Below are 17,401 nucleotides of genomic sequence, written 5' to 3'. Positions count from 1 at the left end.
AAAGGCCCAAAGGCTCTTCTAAATAAGGTGATCAAGATTTGGTCTACAACATAATATTTTGTCCTTATACTATGAGAAAGGATATTAGTTTTCATCATTTGTGTCATTATTCGTGTTATACTGCAAAAGCAGGCAGGACCAAGTCACTGATCTCCTTGTGTATGATACAGTCACAAAACACTAACATGTACTCTGTAGCAGCTTCTTCCTACTTTGTAAGTAGGCAGCAATATATCATACATTTAGGATAAAAATCCCCTTTCTGAGGCTTGACTTCTTGCCTGCAATGCAGAACTCTGCTCTGCAGTGACAGCACCTGCAGCATTCCAACTGACAGCAGTGGAAATTCTGTATATGAAACACTTGTAAAAATACACAATGAAGCACAGTAGTGTGAAAAAAGAGGAGAAGCCAGGTCATATTTTCTAATAAATAGATGTTTGGAAAACATTTTCAAAGCAACATAGGCTTGGTTATATTCTCATGTATCAGGGACTGCAGTGACTGATTTTACACAACAGCATAAGAAATAGCCTTTGCAATTCTGGAAGTCGTGTACACTTTGCTGGATATATCCCTGACTTAATTCTAATCCTCTAAGTAGTGTTTCACCCCTAACAAAACAGTTAATTTGTTTGCTTTCTAGCCAGAATCAATATTGTCTATATACACACACACAGAGTAATTTTTATACCTGGAATTCAGAACAGTTCAACAGAAAGGAAAAAAATCTGAGGGTGATTTTTGCTTGTAACAGAAACAGAAGAAAAAGAAAGCACTGCTTACAGCTTCACCTGGGAGACCTCTTGGCCCAACTTCCCCATCTTCTCCCTGTTTTTGTACAAGAGGAATAGAAGTTTTAGGAAAAAAGAACATGTGTCATGAACATATTCCTGTTACATGAGGATTCACTATAGATTTTACTGTGTAAATAGCAACTCACTCTTGACCCATCTTCACCAGGTAAGCCAGGAGGTCCCTGTGGGCCACGGTCTCCCTGTAGAATAAGGAAAGTTATTAAAACACTACATTGTTGCTGGAAACAATAATGGATGGGAAGGAAAATGAAAACAAATGTGTTAACTGAAGTCTGATGTGTCAAAACATGTCTTGACACAATGATACAAATCTGCAGACTACAGTCATTGGTAAAGTCTTCTATTACGTTAGGATAAAAACAAATGAACATTTGAAATAATGAACTGTTTGTGTTCATAAATTTTTACTCTGCAACTATTCTTGGCCTCAGAACATCCACAAACTACTGCTATAAAAGGCAGCATTTCCCACATTTTCCCTTGTCTCACTGGCACCTTCCCTCTCTCCCTACACAACATATTACTGCTAGTAAAATAAGGCATGTGTACATGGGTCAGATGTTAATAAACCCTTTGCTGGGCTCTGGAATATACATAGTGAAGATCACTAACCCCCTTTCAGAACCACGCACCCTGGCTCCAGTCACTGAGAGCCTGGGGACTGATTTGTCTGAGGCTTTGGATGGCAGCCAGATTTCCACACTTCCCCTCAGAGGCTGGGGCTTTTCAAGTCTATATATGCAGAGCCTCAGTAGAATCCGGACCATACTTTTAGGATTTATTTTTCTTTCCCTATTTCTAAAGAGAACTAGTGTGCTTCATAGCTCAAACACCACTGACTGACCTCTGTCTGGGCAGCAGGTTTTTAGACTGTGAGTTCCTTCTGGCATTGGACAACAACCAAGTATTCATGCTGTTTTCCTTAATTTTATCAGTGTTTCCAAGGAGCCTGACCACTGCTGTGGATCCCAGCAGAGAAATATGGAGTCACTCTTTGATGCCTCCATTCTTTACTCTTTCAAACTTTTCTAGGGAGTTTTAGGTAACTTGCTTTCTTATATCAGAGCTATCTAAGATTACAGATGTCAGGATTTTATTGTACTGCTTTCTGTCCTCTGTCAGTTGGAGTTGGCATGGGATGGAATGAAATTCTTTGAACTGCACTTCCATACCCGTAAGATGAATTAATACAGGAGTTTCTGTATTTTGCTAAGTTTTGGAACTACTCAATGTGATCTGCTGGTAGAGCATGTGTTTTTCTACATGCTAAATGCTGAAAGATGACACATGAGGCACATGATCTGTGCTCTGGCTTCCAATTAATAACCAGGTGAAGACTGACTTGAGCTTTCAAATACTGAAATAATTCATCCCTTCAAGGGCTACCTTCCTTTCCTTGCAATCACATGGCTCTTAGAGTTAGACTAGGAGCTTGCATTCAGTGTCCTGATATTGCCATGCAGTAAGAACAAAACTTCTCATCATTATCAGCATTCTCACTTCTTCAATTCTCTAATTCTTTCCTTCAAATGTTCTGTTAAAATCTGAATTTCTTCTTACTTATACCTTTTCTGCTAGCATATAGTGTCTTGCTTTTATACTGGAGAAGTGTTATGCATCTAGTAGATCTAAATGAGAAAAGTTCAAAGTCATAGATATTGAGGCTAAAAGGAATATTACACCATATGGTCTGATCTCCCCTACATTTGAAGTCAGAAAATCTCATCCAGTAATTCCTGTCTGACAACCTGTGTTTGACAGAGGCATAACCTCAGAGAAACATCCAATTTGCAATGCATAGTTCAAATATGACTAATTCTGAATGACATCCTACAACTTCTGGGTTTTCAACATCAATTCTTTTACAGATGAAACATAACTACAACAGAAAAAGTGTTTCTCTTGTTTTTCTTTCTGTGCTCTTTATTGCAAGAGAACTGAATATTTGCATTATATGCTGTCAGTATATAGGAATCCAAAGAGCTACAGCTATCTGATCTGGCTTTGAATTTAGTTGCTTTCAGAAAGATCAGTGTGCAATTTTACAGAAGATTTCCATAGACACACAAGAATGCAGTGATCTTTAAATAGTGGGATGAAAGAAGTTACTAAAAGAAGCCATGATTTTCATTATTGTTTTGCAAATTTCAATCCAAACTTATTGTTCCATTTTAGGGGGGCTTTATTTATTTATTTGTTTAGGAAATATGAAACAAACAGAATATTTGCAAAACAAATTCTTTATGACTCATAAGGTTCCACAGACAGACAATGCTAGTATTCCAGGTTGGAAAGGAGACACACATTCCCTGACTCTGAACCAATTTCTGCTCAGCCGTCAGAGTGAAGTAGTGGCTAGAGCTTAACGCCTTGCCCCCTCTGCTGGTCACCTCCTGATCACACTGGATTTCAATTCTGTGATGCGCTCATTGCTTTACACTCTTTAAGTAAAAGGGGATGAAGAGGACCGAGACATTTCTGTATGACACCAGGAGTTCTTTCCCAATTGCAAACAGAACTCAAACGAGTATCCTTAGATGCTATGACAAAGAATTACATTACGAGCCAGCACCTGACACAGTTGATATTTCCTGGGAAGGGCAGCAACTGCGCTTACCCATTGAAGGGTGAGAACTATAATCATCCCTTGGTCATCAAGCTTTAGCACACATGGGAATAGTTCCGTTGACATTCCCCCTCACTGTTTCTTTTATGGTGCATAGCACTTACCAGGAGAGCATTAAGGGAGGTATATTCAGTAGACCGTGTTGTTACTGACATCTACATTAGGGGTATAATTTAAAGCAGAAATCCCCTGCTATGATTATTTCTCTACTTTGTAGGGAAAGATCCACTCTCATCCTACAGATTGGTATGACATAAGCAGCAAGTACATTAGTTGTTTTAAATATTACTTCAAGTTTTCCTAACTTATCTGATCTGACTCTAATATTTCTTTAAGCTGCAGTTGTTGGAATAAGCCTCACTAAACAATTCAGTTTGCAATTCAAATGCATTTTTTGAGCTAGCTTCTCAGCAGGTTAAAATTTGTCTTGCTCCTGATACAGAAATTTCATGCTAATTTCTTTTTCCTATTACTATTTCCTTTAGCAATAACTTTAAATCCAACAGGCAAATTCCTTAGCTAAGGAAAATCAGAGCAAAACCTAGCTGAAGATGTGAACTGAATTCTGAAAATATTTTAATATCATCAACATATATATGAATTGTTGTCTATTGATTGAGATTGCTGAAATGTTTAATGAGGAATACATTATCTGACAACACAGATGCTATTCTGTATCGCGAAAAGCTGACATTTTCCCCCATAGTCCTTAAAGCTGTTCTTAATGAATAGGGCACTATTTCTGTGACAGTATTTGTTGTATAAATACACATTTTTCTTACCCTGTTACCTTTGTCACCAGGGAGGCCAGGAAGGCCATCAAATCCTCTGTCACCCTGGGAAAGAAGAAATCACAGCTTTAGTAAATGACTATTACATTCTGTATTACTCTGAATAAATGGTGCCTTCCCTCTAGAAGATGATTTCTACCCTTGGTTATATGTACACTTTTATTATTGAATGACATACATGGAAGGGAGCACATAGACCAAACTTGCAAAATTTATTTCTATGCATTAAAGCAAGAGAAGATGCCACACCAACTTTTTCACTGTGCTGTAATTATGCTATTTATAAAAAGAAGTCTACATTGAAATGAAAAGCTTGATTCTACCTGCACTTTGGAGATTCAAAACTTACTTTACTATTACTGATACTCTGTAAACAGAAACTGACTCAGAGGGATAGGAATCAGGCCTCAAGAATCAAGTTACTTCAAGGTCAAATCTCTAGCCATTACCATTAATTACCATATTTTCAATGGATGATTCATTCTCAGCTCTTGCATCTGACCCAGCTATCTGAAACCTCAGTATTTTCACTTGAGAGAAGAATTTTGGGTTGGCCTGGAAGAAACTGCAGTATCTACATAAAACCTCTCTAGCCCATTCCAAGACTGAATTAAAGCCTCAGGTCTCATTATTATTTACCTTGGCACCAGGTTCTCCTGGCATTCCTCTGGCACCATCAGCTCCAGGACGTCCCTGCACAAATCCAAAGGGGCAAACATTTGCAAGTGCAGTGAAATTAGTTAATACTTACATCTATTTAAAAAGAAATTATTTACCAAAGCAGGATTGATCCATATGCTACCTACCCTTTTGCCAGGTTTTCCACTTGGACCCGGGGCACCTTGAACACCACGAGGACCCTGAATTTAAAGAGTGTAATTCTTAGAATCACATTCAAGCCAGCAAAAAACTAGTTAAATATCTCGCCTCAAGAACAAGACAAGATTTTTTTATACACAAAGCTGCATTTTTTCCCAGGAGATGGATTCCGGTTTCCAAATTCTCATGAGTTTTAATACAACATGGGCATCTAAACTGGCCTCAGCACTACCAATTTTAACACTATTTTTCATGAGATTGCACTATACATGGTGTAATTGGTCCTTTTAACATAAGAGCTTCTTACATTCTTTTCATGGCTTTGAAGATCTCAGTCCTGCGGTTTGAAAACCCTTCCTCTTCTCATACCAGAATTATTTTAGCCACATAATAATTATTTGATATTCGATTATTTCATATCCCTAACTCATACACAAACATGACTTGTGCTGGCAAACACCTCACATGCTGCCTTAGCTTTACACAGCACAGCTTTAACTGCAGGGAGACCAAATTACCCCAGGTGGAAAAACCTAATTCCACTTTTCAAACATGTAACTTTCACTGATGGCTGTGTGGGCATATGTTTCTGTGGTAGCTTTCTCATCCCCCATCCAAATGCATCTTCTTCAGGTTAAAAGAGTGGTAAGGACTAGCCATCCAAAAATACTGAGTAGAAAAAAAAAAAACAAAACCAAAACCTAAAAACCGAAGTAAGCAAATTGGAAGACTCACAAGCTGTTCAGAGTGCCTTTTTGCTTAATTGCTTTATTTTTCTTGCAAATATCCATGTGAAGTTATAAGACAGGCACTCAATAATGTAGCAAATACATGAGACCACTTGAGATATGGCAAAATTATTGTTCCAGAGACTCCTATCGTGATTTCTTTAAGAACCCCGTTACCTTTAGGTTTAAGCTGTAAGATTTTAATACATTTCAGTGATCTCTAACATAACTGCACAGGAGCTGATATAACAGTAAGCTGAGAAGCATGCACTGATTCCGGAAGACTTATTCTTGCTATGTCACGTCTTTCTTGAAAATATTCCCCTCAATTACCAACTAAATTAAACCTCTCTCATCTTATGAGATCTGATAACATCAGAGCCCAAGGATACAGTTGCAGACTGACATGATTATTCAACAAAGAGCCTGAAGTGACAACATTAAAACAGGTTTCCATGTGATGACACTCTACATGTGACAATAAAGATTGTTACTTTCATATTTCAAAATGAACAATCAGGCTATATTGCATTTAATTAGGATAGTATTGTAAAAGTTTTTTTTTCTTCAATTGCACATGGAAAGCATATCATTGATTGATTTATTCTACATTATACGAATGCATTTTCTTAAAGATAAACATGCTCAAACATAACAGGCAATATTATTGTACCTGGGGACCTGGTTCACCACTTTCACCCTTAGCACCTGCTGCTCCAGGTCCACCCTTGATGAAAAAAAGCAAAACATGTTGCTTAAATATACAAAAAGCTCATGAAATGAATAAGTTACTTTTTATTTCTATACATTAATTTCAGGGAGATAAAACAAATCATCCCCTATTCATTAGGAGGTATGAATTCACCATTTCAATATGCAGATAAACCCTGATATATCATTGTCTGCACACAAAGCTGAACTGGGCCAAAAATCTGTCTATTACCAAAGAAAACTCCCACCAATTTTAATGGGATCAAATGTAAACCTTTCTTCTCTATTAATACTTGAGAGCTAAATATGAGCACAGTAAAAACATAACTAATGCAAACAGAACTGCATCTGCTGTAGGGAAGGTAACAGAAATGAAAGCTGCCTATTTTTACCTTTATCTGTTTCTGTGTTGTACTGAAAATAACAGTATCTCTGAGTTCAATCCAAAGATCAATATAACAAATGAAAAATACCCTGTCTCATCTTGTCATGAACTTCAGGGATGTTTAATCCAGGTCTTTGCACATCTGGCCCTGAAGAAGTAGGAAACCTATATAACTGCATCTCTTTGCTATCATTAAATGATGATACTGATTTTCAGAGTAAGTACTCCTCATAAAGAGACCTAAACTAGGGTAAGATACTGTACAAGGAATCTGGGGCAGAACTAGTCAAAATTAGTTTGTGTTTTCTTAATGGCAGTCTCACAAAAATGGACACAACAAAACAAAAAATCTCCACATGCTCATATAGAATACAGGCTCAGGGAAGGAACATGCTGGAGTTCACTATTATGGACAAAAGAACTTTTGCATTTCTGACCTCTGAAACAGGTCATGACCAAATGTATGTATTTAATATGAAATTAATCTTGCAGACCTTGGAAAATTGCTAATCTTCTATATTCACCATAGTGATCACTGAAAGAAAGAAGTGGTCCCATGGCTTGGCTTAGTGCTGAGTCTAGCAGCCTGGAGTCGAAAGAGTCTCACTGACCTTGCAGTTATTGAATTGAGTCCTAAGCAAACTGGAAATCAGATCCCGAGTTGATACTGGCAGTGGACAGATCAGTGGTTTTTGGTAGGTGGTGACTGTTCGGGCTTTCCTGATGTAAGCTCTGCTTTTAATTAATATAATTGATTACATTTAGTATCTGTAGGCAGATATTTATTTTGTATCTTATGTTAATTAAGCATTTGAACTCCTGACTCAGTTGAAGCTAGACTGAGGCTTTGACACTGCTATGTTTTAAGACTTCTAATAACTGATATGTTTCTAAATGTATCTTACAAGCTACTAGATTAATTTAACAAAATATAATTCACATTAAGAGTAAAATCTCCAACTATTTCATTCTTAAAATAAGCTGGGCACACAAACAATTGACAGACCAAGAATCTCTAGTTGTTTCTGGAACCATAGGCCAAAGATGTCACCAGATCAAAGAGCTGGATTTCTAGAGCCTCCTGGTGGCCTAGAAGCATAATGACTATTAATACTATACATCGTTGAACTTTGCAGGCAGAAATTCGTGAAGGGTTTTAAAACATGAAGGCATGACTATGAGGCCAGGTCATGTGTCAGCTAAAGGTATACAATCCGCTGTCAATATCATGCTGGTCTTTCCTGGCTTACAGCACTTCTATAGTTATTTTGTCTGTATAGACTGAATGTTATCCTGCAGATCTCTTGATTTAAATACACTGCTGGAAATAGTGAACTACTTTGTTAAATAGACTCAACGTGTTTAACTGTTTCTAAGTATTGCGTACCTAAACATGATCAGAGTCTGGGAGCCAAATTCTCTGCTTGGTAGCAACTATTTATTTTGGAAGAATTGCTCCAGTAAAAGCTTGCTCTTGTGTAGGTCTGCTTAAAAATACAAATAAAGTCCAGTGATTTCAGTTCCTGCAAAGTGAGATTCGTGGGATATTTAGCTAAAATTTACCTGAAAACAGTAGATTTTACCTAGATAAACAGACTGGGCTTATAAGACTGGTCAATTTCGAGCATAGCATAATCTGAAGCAAATTTTTTTATGCTATATGAAGATGAGGTGAAGTGCTACCAAACCAATCGAGAGTACAACTTAGAGTTTTAGTGTCTTGTAGCTTTCAAGGGTCACTGAGGAGAACTAGGATCAGGGAAGAACACGATCCAGAGTATTCCTTATGCTCCCCCAAATATTCCTTCAACAGTATGTAATTACCTTATGTTCCTCTGGGTTTTCTTTGTTAACAAAATTGGTCACTGGAGAAAATAGTAGCAAGAGCCACTGAGGCAACCTTTCTGTTGCACTGTGCTGCTATAATTATACACAATGACATGGACAGTGACCTGGCCAGTATTTTCTGTTGGTAATAACAGGATGCTATACTAATTTTTGTCCATATGCCTCTCCTGCTTTCAAAATAACACATACTGTACATTAAGGAAGGTGAGGATTAGAGGGAAAAAGAGGAGGCTGGAAGGTTGATAGTTACTGTCCAGCTATGGGCTGTGGCTGAAGCATCACATTAAAGAAGGAAAGAAGTGCAAAAGAAAGGAAAGGAACCGTATTATACTACAGTCTCACCACTTACAAGTTATGACCCAATCTCCACAACTGGGATGAGTGGAAGAAAACTACTTGGGAGGAAAATTTTACTGCTTTCTGAGGCAAGGAGAAAACCAGGTGGCCTCCAGCAACTTCTGTTTCTGTCTTCTATGTGTGCTGTAATAGTTCTGACTGGCGTATCTCTGTAGTCACTTCTTCACAGAAAAAAACAATAGGAACTTGCTTCATCATTTTCTCTTGGCTACCCAGTCACTTGTTCTCATTTCTCAATAGCACAATTGTATTCTTGTCTGTGTTTTACAATTAGGTGTTTATCTGATCTAATGAAAAACACTAACACTGTGTCCATCACCATAATGACAATAAAAATAAAAATTACATCAGAGATAGATCAAAATTTAAGAGGCCAAATACTTGCTGACCCAGCTGTGCCATCACAGCAGACAAAAATAACCGTTTCTAAATGGAGTGGATCTTTCAAGTAAGGATGCTGTACTTACTGTAAAAGAGAATTTTACTCTACATTACAGGATAAATAAAATCACCTTGGAGAAAGTTAGAACAGGCTGGTCTTCGACAAAGCTTATGATTTTGGCCGCAGCATTTGTTATTTTATATCATGGTACAGATGCTCTATAATAGCTTATTGAAATCTGGTAAATGCTAAATTACCCAATTTAGTGGACTATTGAGTCTGAAAAGTATCCATTTCCTGAATGAGGAAATTGCAATTGCAAGATTCATCAAGTGGCTTTGGCTTGCTGAGGTTCCTACCTGGTTTTATTCTTTGATTTTGAGTATTGTCCTTTTAAAGTGTTTGTAGGGAATACAGAGGCAAACCTATTTGTGATTAAAAAGTTGTTTTGCATGTAATCAGAAAAACTGTTGTGTTCCATGTATAGATTTTGTACAAATATTAAGCTTTTTCAACATCCACAGGGCCACTTTCAAGATCATTTGTATTAACAGTCAAGCCAAATTAATGACTGAAGTAAAAAAAGTACAAATCTGTGTGGCTCTTAAACGTTTACAGGAATGACTCTCAACTCTGCAGATTTAGCTTAAATAGTGAGTCACGGTCATTCTGCACACTCTTGCTTCAGTATCTCCTTCTCTGGAGTTTCATATTTACCACAAGAAATTTTATAAACATTATTACAGGGATGACTGACTGTAGAGGCATGTGTAATTACTTATGTAAAACTACTCATTGGTTTTGTAAATCTACCAATGTGCTTTATCCAAACAAACTAAAATTTACCATTAGAACTGATTCAGTATTCAGGATGCATTGTAGACCTTGAATAAGAATATAAACCATGGCTTTAATTGTATCGGTTTCTTTTCAAATAAATACAAATACAGAGGTGTAGGCAAGGTCAGAACAAGATCCATGGACTTGCATTACTGTGTTCTTAAACCTGTGCCCCTGTTCTGTTTACATACCACAGGACCTGGTCTTCCAGTGAGTCCCATGGGACCAGGTGGACCTCTCATAGCAATCTGAGAAAACAAACAGAACAAAACACCAGTTTTCAAGAAAAAGTTGCCACCCAGCATACAAATTCCATATAAATACAATTGCATAATGCATTAGCAAATAGCTCCCATCATTGAGCCAGTTGTCAATAAGGATGACTACTCCAATGAGATGATGCTTCAAGATCTTTACTTCACAACCTGCATGATATAAAATGGAGCTTTTTTTGGAGCTGTACCCTTGCAGCAGTTTTGTTTATAGACCCCTTGTGCTCACCCTAGCTTGCTGAAGAATAGCTTGTGCTTGAGCTTCCTGAGCTGAGATTGTTGGACCCTTCTCACCATCTCCACCAAAGCGGAACTGCAAGTATAAAAACAAGAAAAGAAATCAGAATATATCAAATTAAAACCAGACTTTAGTTCATCCCACTAACTTCAGAAGACTACTGCACTGAGGCCACTGGATCCAGCATGAATATTAAGTCACTGGTAACAGTTTAGAACTGAAGCGCAAATCTAATCCCTTATAACAAATACTTTACTGTTTTTGTAGGAGTTTGATTTTAATTTTGTTTGCTTCTTTGCTTGCTTCAAAAGAGGCCAAAATAGAATCTAATTGCAAAACCTCATTAAAGATAGGTATCAAAACTGATTAATTATTAGTACATTGGTGGATACCCAAGAAAAATGCAATTCAATTTAAGGCAGACTTTGGTATCTAAACTGAAACAGTTTTCTGTCATTTCTGACAATTTCAAAATCAATTACAGAATAAATTTTAAGTACTCATTCCTGCACTCTTGGACTGTCATTGCTCATGAAACTGCTAGCAGAAGCTTTGCAATGTTGCAGAGACTCTATGCTGCAACAAGAAGCACGGCTTTCCAAAGGTATAGCATAGGCACACGGGATATCCGACCCATGAATCTTTCATTGCGCACACCGTTTGTCTAGTTTTCCTACACCCAGAGATGGCACGGGAACTGAGGTCTTTCTCCTGCAGTCCCATTGTTATCAGAATGGAAGGATTTTTGGGGGGCAAATGGTGGAAAACCTATGGCTTTAAGCCCCAACAAATGAGCATCTGACTTTCTCTAAAATGAGAACTAGCAAGCCTTCTGTCATTTGAAAAGAGGCCAGGTGGTTTCTAGGGATATGCATTATGTGGAATCAACCACATTTTCAAAATATTCTTCCAAGTAAAAATGCCTACATGAATTGTCTTGCATCCACTGAAAGATTAAGCCATTTTGAGGAAATTGAGCCCCACACATGATAACGAAGAGCCACACATCCCACAAAAGGTGTTTGACACATGTTACTTAGTGTTTTGAATGTACCTCTGTGACAAGACTTATCTGCCACTGCTAGATTCAATTCCACCTGCTTATTCCTTTATACCAGGATGGTATAAAGTGAGCACATCCTCCGTTATATAAAAGGATAGTGGTTTCTCAGTGGGGTTCATAAATGTGGAAGTCAGGATGATGGTTAAACTACTAGGCTGGAACTCGAGAGACGTTCAGCCAATTTCTTCCTTCCTGAGAAATTTCTTGGTTTGCTTGGTAAATTACTTGTGGTGAGACTCATTAAATAATGCTAGCAAGATATTGCAAAGTGACTGATAGGTTAAGTACTAGTCCACACTTATCACTTTTAATGGAGCAAACTGATAAAAGATAGATTTTCCTCCGCTGGCACAGCAATTACAGACAGAAGAATAATTTGAGAATAATACGCCAGAGGAATAGTGGCATATCTCTATCAACTAATTCTTGGTAAACAAATATTGCTGTTAGACAGCCAGCTGTGATAACAAAACTTCATGCAAGCATTAGCTTATGTTAATAAAATTCCATCGATTGTTTCATAAATAGAAAAGAAACTTCACAAAATCATCCTTCCCTCGTTGACACTGATGGAGTTCTGCCTCCTGTATCAGAACTGCAGCAACTACAGTTCTGAGACTTTTAACTTACTTTGCTTTACTGCCCCTTCATTTACAGTTGCTTTATCAGTTCTCTGGGACGGTAGTACTCATCAGATCTTTCACATACACACATACACTTAGGAATAATGAATTCCACGCACACACTACTTTTCAGACCACAAAGCTGCAAGCTACATTAACAGTTTTGGGCTTGTTCCTCCACCTGCTAAAACAGATGGTGTTTTGCTTTGACTCCAGTGGGAGTAGAGCTGGCTATGTGAATATATTTCTATTCAAAGGATGCACTGACTCTTCAAAGAGGACATTGAAGTGAAATTTTAAGCATGGAATACTTAAAATTCTCCGTGTCAAAGAGACTTGGAAGCACACAGGCCTGCTGGGAGTACAGGTCCTTTGTGCAACAGCAAGCTCCTTGTTTAGGACATATAGTAGCAAATAATAGTTACTGTTGAAAATATAAGGAGGATTTCAGTGGCTGTAATACAATCATGTAGGTTCCAATCTGGCAGTCATGCGGGAACTAAAGCATATGTTTTATTTGAGGAAAAAAGGTAGCATATGACCTTCAAATGCTTACACCATAGAAGAAACTGCATCATTTTGCACTCCAAAGACAAAATCAGATGAAAAAAGAAAACACTGATACATTTTTTGAAACATACTTCCCCGTTTTGGAGGCTGGTTACCCTGTAACTATAGCACAACTTACCGGCAACATTAACATGGTACCAGGGGGACCTGCTAAACCATCAGCACCAGGGAGACCAGGGCGACCAGGTGGACCCTAAAGAAAAAATGGATGAGAGAAAATCGGATGAGAACAAAAAGATAGTTACATAAGATAAACCTTTTGAATCACTCATACACACTTACACTTGTATTCATAATGACACACTTGGAGGTTTAACATTCTCTTTGCCAAGGATTTGGGAATGTTATTCATCATTAGTGAGGTAATCAAAGAACTTAGTTTGGGGAAAACGTTTAGCAATATGAAAGAAAGCTATACAAAGACAAACTATATTAAAAAATGGAATATGGAGTACCTAGTTATGGAGGCTCTGCTCATGATTTCAAAGGTTGGGCGAGAGCCGAGATTTGCATTGTGTTCAAGTCTTTGTTTCATTTGACATGGAGAACTAACAATGCTGATTCTCTTTCCAGCCTTTGAGTAGGCTTCCTTTTCAAAGGCTACATAAGTTCTGCAGCTATAAATCAAAATGCATCTTTTATGAAATCTAGTTTTCCCTGAAAGTTTAAAAAGAGCTAAACCTTTTGTGTCAGCTGGAGTTGAAGACTTGTACCAATGTGTGTACATGACACTCATCATTATTGATCCAACATGACGGATAGATAAACATTGCTGTTGTGACAACAGTTAGATTTATAATTGCACCTTTCCTCCCAGCAATCTGCATGCTGCATTTTTACCAGCTGAAGCTGTCAAGGGCAGGAAGGTCCTGCACCAGGAGTGCTGATTTGTCTGCTGCATGTCTGCCAGACAAAGCACTCATTCACCAGAATCCTCTCTGCAGGGTTGCAATGACAGACCAACGAACATCAAACGTTCTAACTGGTCCTTTCTGCTGCTCAGTAGTTGAATAAAACAATGGGAAAGCTGATCTGAAACAATTTGGTGTTTTTTTCCCCTCTTCAAGAATTAAGTGCAACAGTCTGTTACTGAGTCTGTTTGAGCTCTTTTTTTTAAAAAAAAAAGCCTGAAGTATCAAAAAATAATTCCCTACTAATAACACATTACATATAAATCTTAAATTGAGATTTATTGCTAATTTAGATGTAAAATATTGAATACAATGCTGTAATTGTTGAAAAGAGTCATTATATATGCAGCCAATTTTGAAATTAGTTTACAAAATAGAAAAATAATTGAATGCACTGGCAAGGCACCCAAAGAACTTTCACTCTTGCCTGCAGTGATTTTATGCCACATGATTATGCATCATTGTGAAGATAAGAACTGAAAGATTAGCTCAGAAGATGAAGATTAGATTACTGAAGATGAAACTGAAGACTGGAATAGTTTTTCAATTTTTTCTTCAATTGCACATTTTTATGAGAGTGAAATTCATCCCTACAGTAAGTAAAAGTGAGACTACTTATGATCCTCTCCAGAAGGGTATATTCATTCATTTCTCAATTGTCTTATACCCATTATTAAGATTAGAATGATACAATAATTTAGCACAAAAACTGAAGCACCATAGGCAACTACAAAAAGTGGTGGATTTCTTAACTAATTGTTCTGTAGTTCTGTGCTTAAACAACAGTCTCAATTATTCTACATATTAATGCAGGATATTTAAAACTAAGTAATGTGCTTTTCCTGAGTGGTAATTTTCTCAGAGTATCACTTTTCTAAATTTTATCCCTAAGATGAAAAGCAGTCAGAATAGTTATAGCAGGAGCTAAAGTATTCGTTCATATACATTGATTGTTGATTAAGTAAAAAACCAAACCTGTCCATCTATGTCTAAAATTTAAAGTTAAGACATGTTATTTCATTAGGATGGAATCTGACAGCAGAATTCAGTTGCAGAAATCTGTATTGTTCTCATGAGTTTTGGTAACTCATTTCTATAATTATTTGTTTGTGTGATGTGTCCTTTTTTTATAATAAACATGAAGTCTGTTCCATGACAGGCACATGATGTGTTTAGTCAAGAATTTCTTATGATGAATTCACTAAGCAGTTATTTTACAAAAAGATTACTATCAGTAGTTATTCCATTACAACATGTTAAAATTCCTATTTTATAAGTTTAAATTTCAAAATATGTTATTTAGCTAATTCACAGGGAAGACATAAGAAAGGAGTGTGGATACCGACTTACTCTCAAGGTGAAGTATTGTTGGGATTTTAACTTTATCTCATTGTTCAGTGAAGTAAGAGCATCTTCTCAACATCTTGTATACACAAATACAGAATGAATATGCTAGACTCATCAGTAAACTATCACTCATAAAACTCAGGAAAGTTTTTTTGGTAGCATATTTCCCTCAAATAAATACATTTAGGCTCTTCTGAAATGTGTTAGTTGTAGCAGTAAGAAAAGGCTTGTAAGAACGCATGAGACTAAAATAAAATCTTAAATTATATTCATAAGTGGATAGGGTTCTCATGCAGTATGTTATTTAATATGGCAAATAAACTCTGCCTAGATCATCTAAGTATTGTCCATCACTTTAAATATTTCCATGTGTATTTTGATTCTGCAGAGCTTGTTTTTCTCCGTATCTCTACATGTTATAGTTGAGGTCATACTGATTTTTTAAAAACTCTTTCAGATCCATAGGAAATGTTTGTACCTATTGCTTTATTATTTTTCAAAATACTTCAAATCAAAACAGAGAAATACAGACAAACAGGAACATAATTTTCTTCCTGTATTTACAGTATGTATTTCTACCACTAAGGAAATCTGTGTCCAAATTCTCAGTTGATTTGCTCAGATGAGTAAATCAGCCTCAGTTTCACTGAAGTTTCTTAACCCATGCATATATATTTCAGATCAGGATCTAACCCACTTAACCTTGTAGCAATTAGTGCAAGACATACCACAAATACCCAGGATAATCTGTTTGTTGACTTACCCTTTCACCAGGGTCACCTGGAGGACCAACAGGACCTTGTAGACCTGGAGGACCTGTAAGACCCTATAGAAAATGAATGACATTATTATGATGAATGTTTGCAGCATTTTTGAACTATTTTTTCTCTGGAAAGTTATGTTGAACACACATTTGGTATAAGGCAGCATACTTTTTTGTTTTCTTGCAAAGATTTATAGTCAACATTCAAAAGTCTGATTTTCACGTGCATTCATCTTGCAGCATGCTGTCACTTAAAATGCTTGAAATCACCTTGTTTTATTCCCTTCTACAAATGCTAAGTCTAATATAGTATTTGGGAATTACGATAAGAGCAATATTAACTGTCTCAACTCATGAATACCAAAGCACAGTGGATAAATCAAATGAAATAAAAGGAAATTGTGATTAATCTACTTACAGCAGGTCCTCTTGGTCCTGGTGGTCCCTCAATGAGCATACCCTACAGGGGATGAAACAAGATACTAAATTTGTCTTGTCTTGGAGAAAAATATAAAACATCTATTTAGCTGAACTACTAAAGTTAACATTTCTTAGTGTTTTGATAACCTTTTCTGGGGATCTTCCCTCCACAATTAGTAGAATTGGAATCTGAATTCTTGTATGGGTTTAAAAGTGATAAAGATTCCTAGGCAGGAGGGATTCTCATACGCCTATTTTTTTTTTTTTAATGTTGTTAAAAAAATTTCTGTTAATAACTTCAGCTGTTCTAAGTTGTGAGTCTTAATTCCTTTTTTTGAGTGCAGCTGCTAGTTCAAGTTCCAGGTCATGGTAAGACCTATGAATATATGATCCTCACTTGTACTTGGTTTTCCATAGGAAGGAGGACCAGACCAAAAACATGAAACTAGCCGTTGTAAACTACTATCTAAAATTCTGTAAACTACTGATCCCTTACCGTGCTTATGACCAAGTTGTAATCTCTGAAGAAAGTATTTAATTAAACTTTCAGTAGTTTGATTGCACCAGCACAGGTTGAACACACAAGCATTTATTGAACCTCTCAGATGGACTTCCTTGCTCTTGCTGAAACCTGCAGTTACAGTGTTACCTGTGCCTAAGCTGGAAGCTATCTCTGTAGTTCCGTCCAAGCTGAAGTTACTAAATGGCCCACAGAGCAGATCCATGCTCTGCTCTCCTCTGCACACATTTAAGCGACATGTGGTTCATCAAAAGGGAAGGCTGAACTGGCTACTGTCTCTTATTGCTTTTATACCATTCACACTGCAGGTGATAGTTTCAGAGATCACGGATAAGGTTACTGGCATCCTGTCATGAACAGCATGGCTTG

The 17,401-nt window shown here is 37.0% G+C and overlaps 1 protein-coding gene across 7 annotated transcripts in view; it reads right to left on the bottom strand.

The window, feature by feature from the left end:
* Positions 1 to 17,401, bottom strand: part of COL11A1 (collagen type XI alpha 1 chain) — a 147,463-nt gene that overhangs the window by 76,727 nt on the left and 53,335 nt on the right. For all 7 annotated transcript variants that reach the window (XM_065841764.2, XM_071810354.1, XM_071810355.1 and 4 more), the window contains 11 exons: positions 16,511 to 16,552; positions 16,093 to 16,155; positions 13,190 to 13,264; positions 10,807 to 10,890; positions 10,497 to 10,553; positions 6,456 to 6,509; positions 5,042 to 5,095; positions 4,875 to 4,928; positions 4,227 to 4,280; positions 944 to 997; positions 787 to 831 (listed from right to left, as the gene is read on the bottom strand). In XM_065841764.2, the coding sequence (XP_065697836.2) occupies positions 787 to 831; positions 944 to 997; positions 4,227 to 4,280; positions 4,875 to 4,928; positions 5,042 to 5,095; positions 6,456 to 6,509; positions 10,497 to 10,553; positions 10,807 to 10,890; positions 13,190 to 13,264; positions 16,093 to 16,155; positions 16,511 to 16,552 (636 nt within the window). The remainder of the gene's footprint in view (positions 1 to 786; positions 832 to 943; positions 998 to 4,226; positions 4,281 to 4,874; positions 4,929 to 5,041; positions 5,096 to 6,455; positions 6,510 to 10,496; positions 10,554 to 10,806; positions 10,891 to 13,189; positions 13,265 to 16,092; positions 16,156 to 16,510; positions 16,553 to 17,401) is intronic.

This window comes from Patagioenas fasciata, chromosome 6 (genome assembly GCF_037038585.1).
Source record: "Patagioenas fasciata isolate bPatFas1 chromosome 6, bPatFas1.hap1, whole genome shotgun sequence".
Taxonomy (NCBI): domain Eukaryota; kingdom Metazoa; phylum Chordata; class Aves; order Columbiformes; family Columbidae; genus Patagioenas; species Patagioenas fasciata.
The sequence above is the reverse complement of the archived record's forward strand: the minus strand, read 5'-3'. Positions and strand labels throughout refer to the sequence as shown.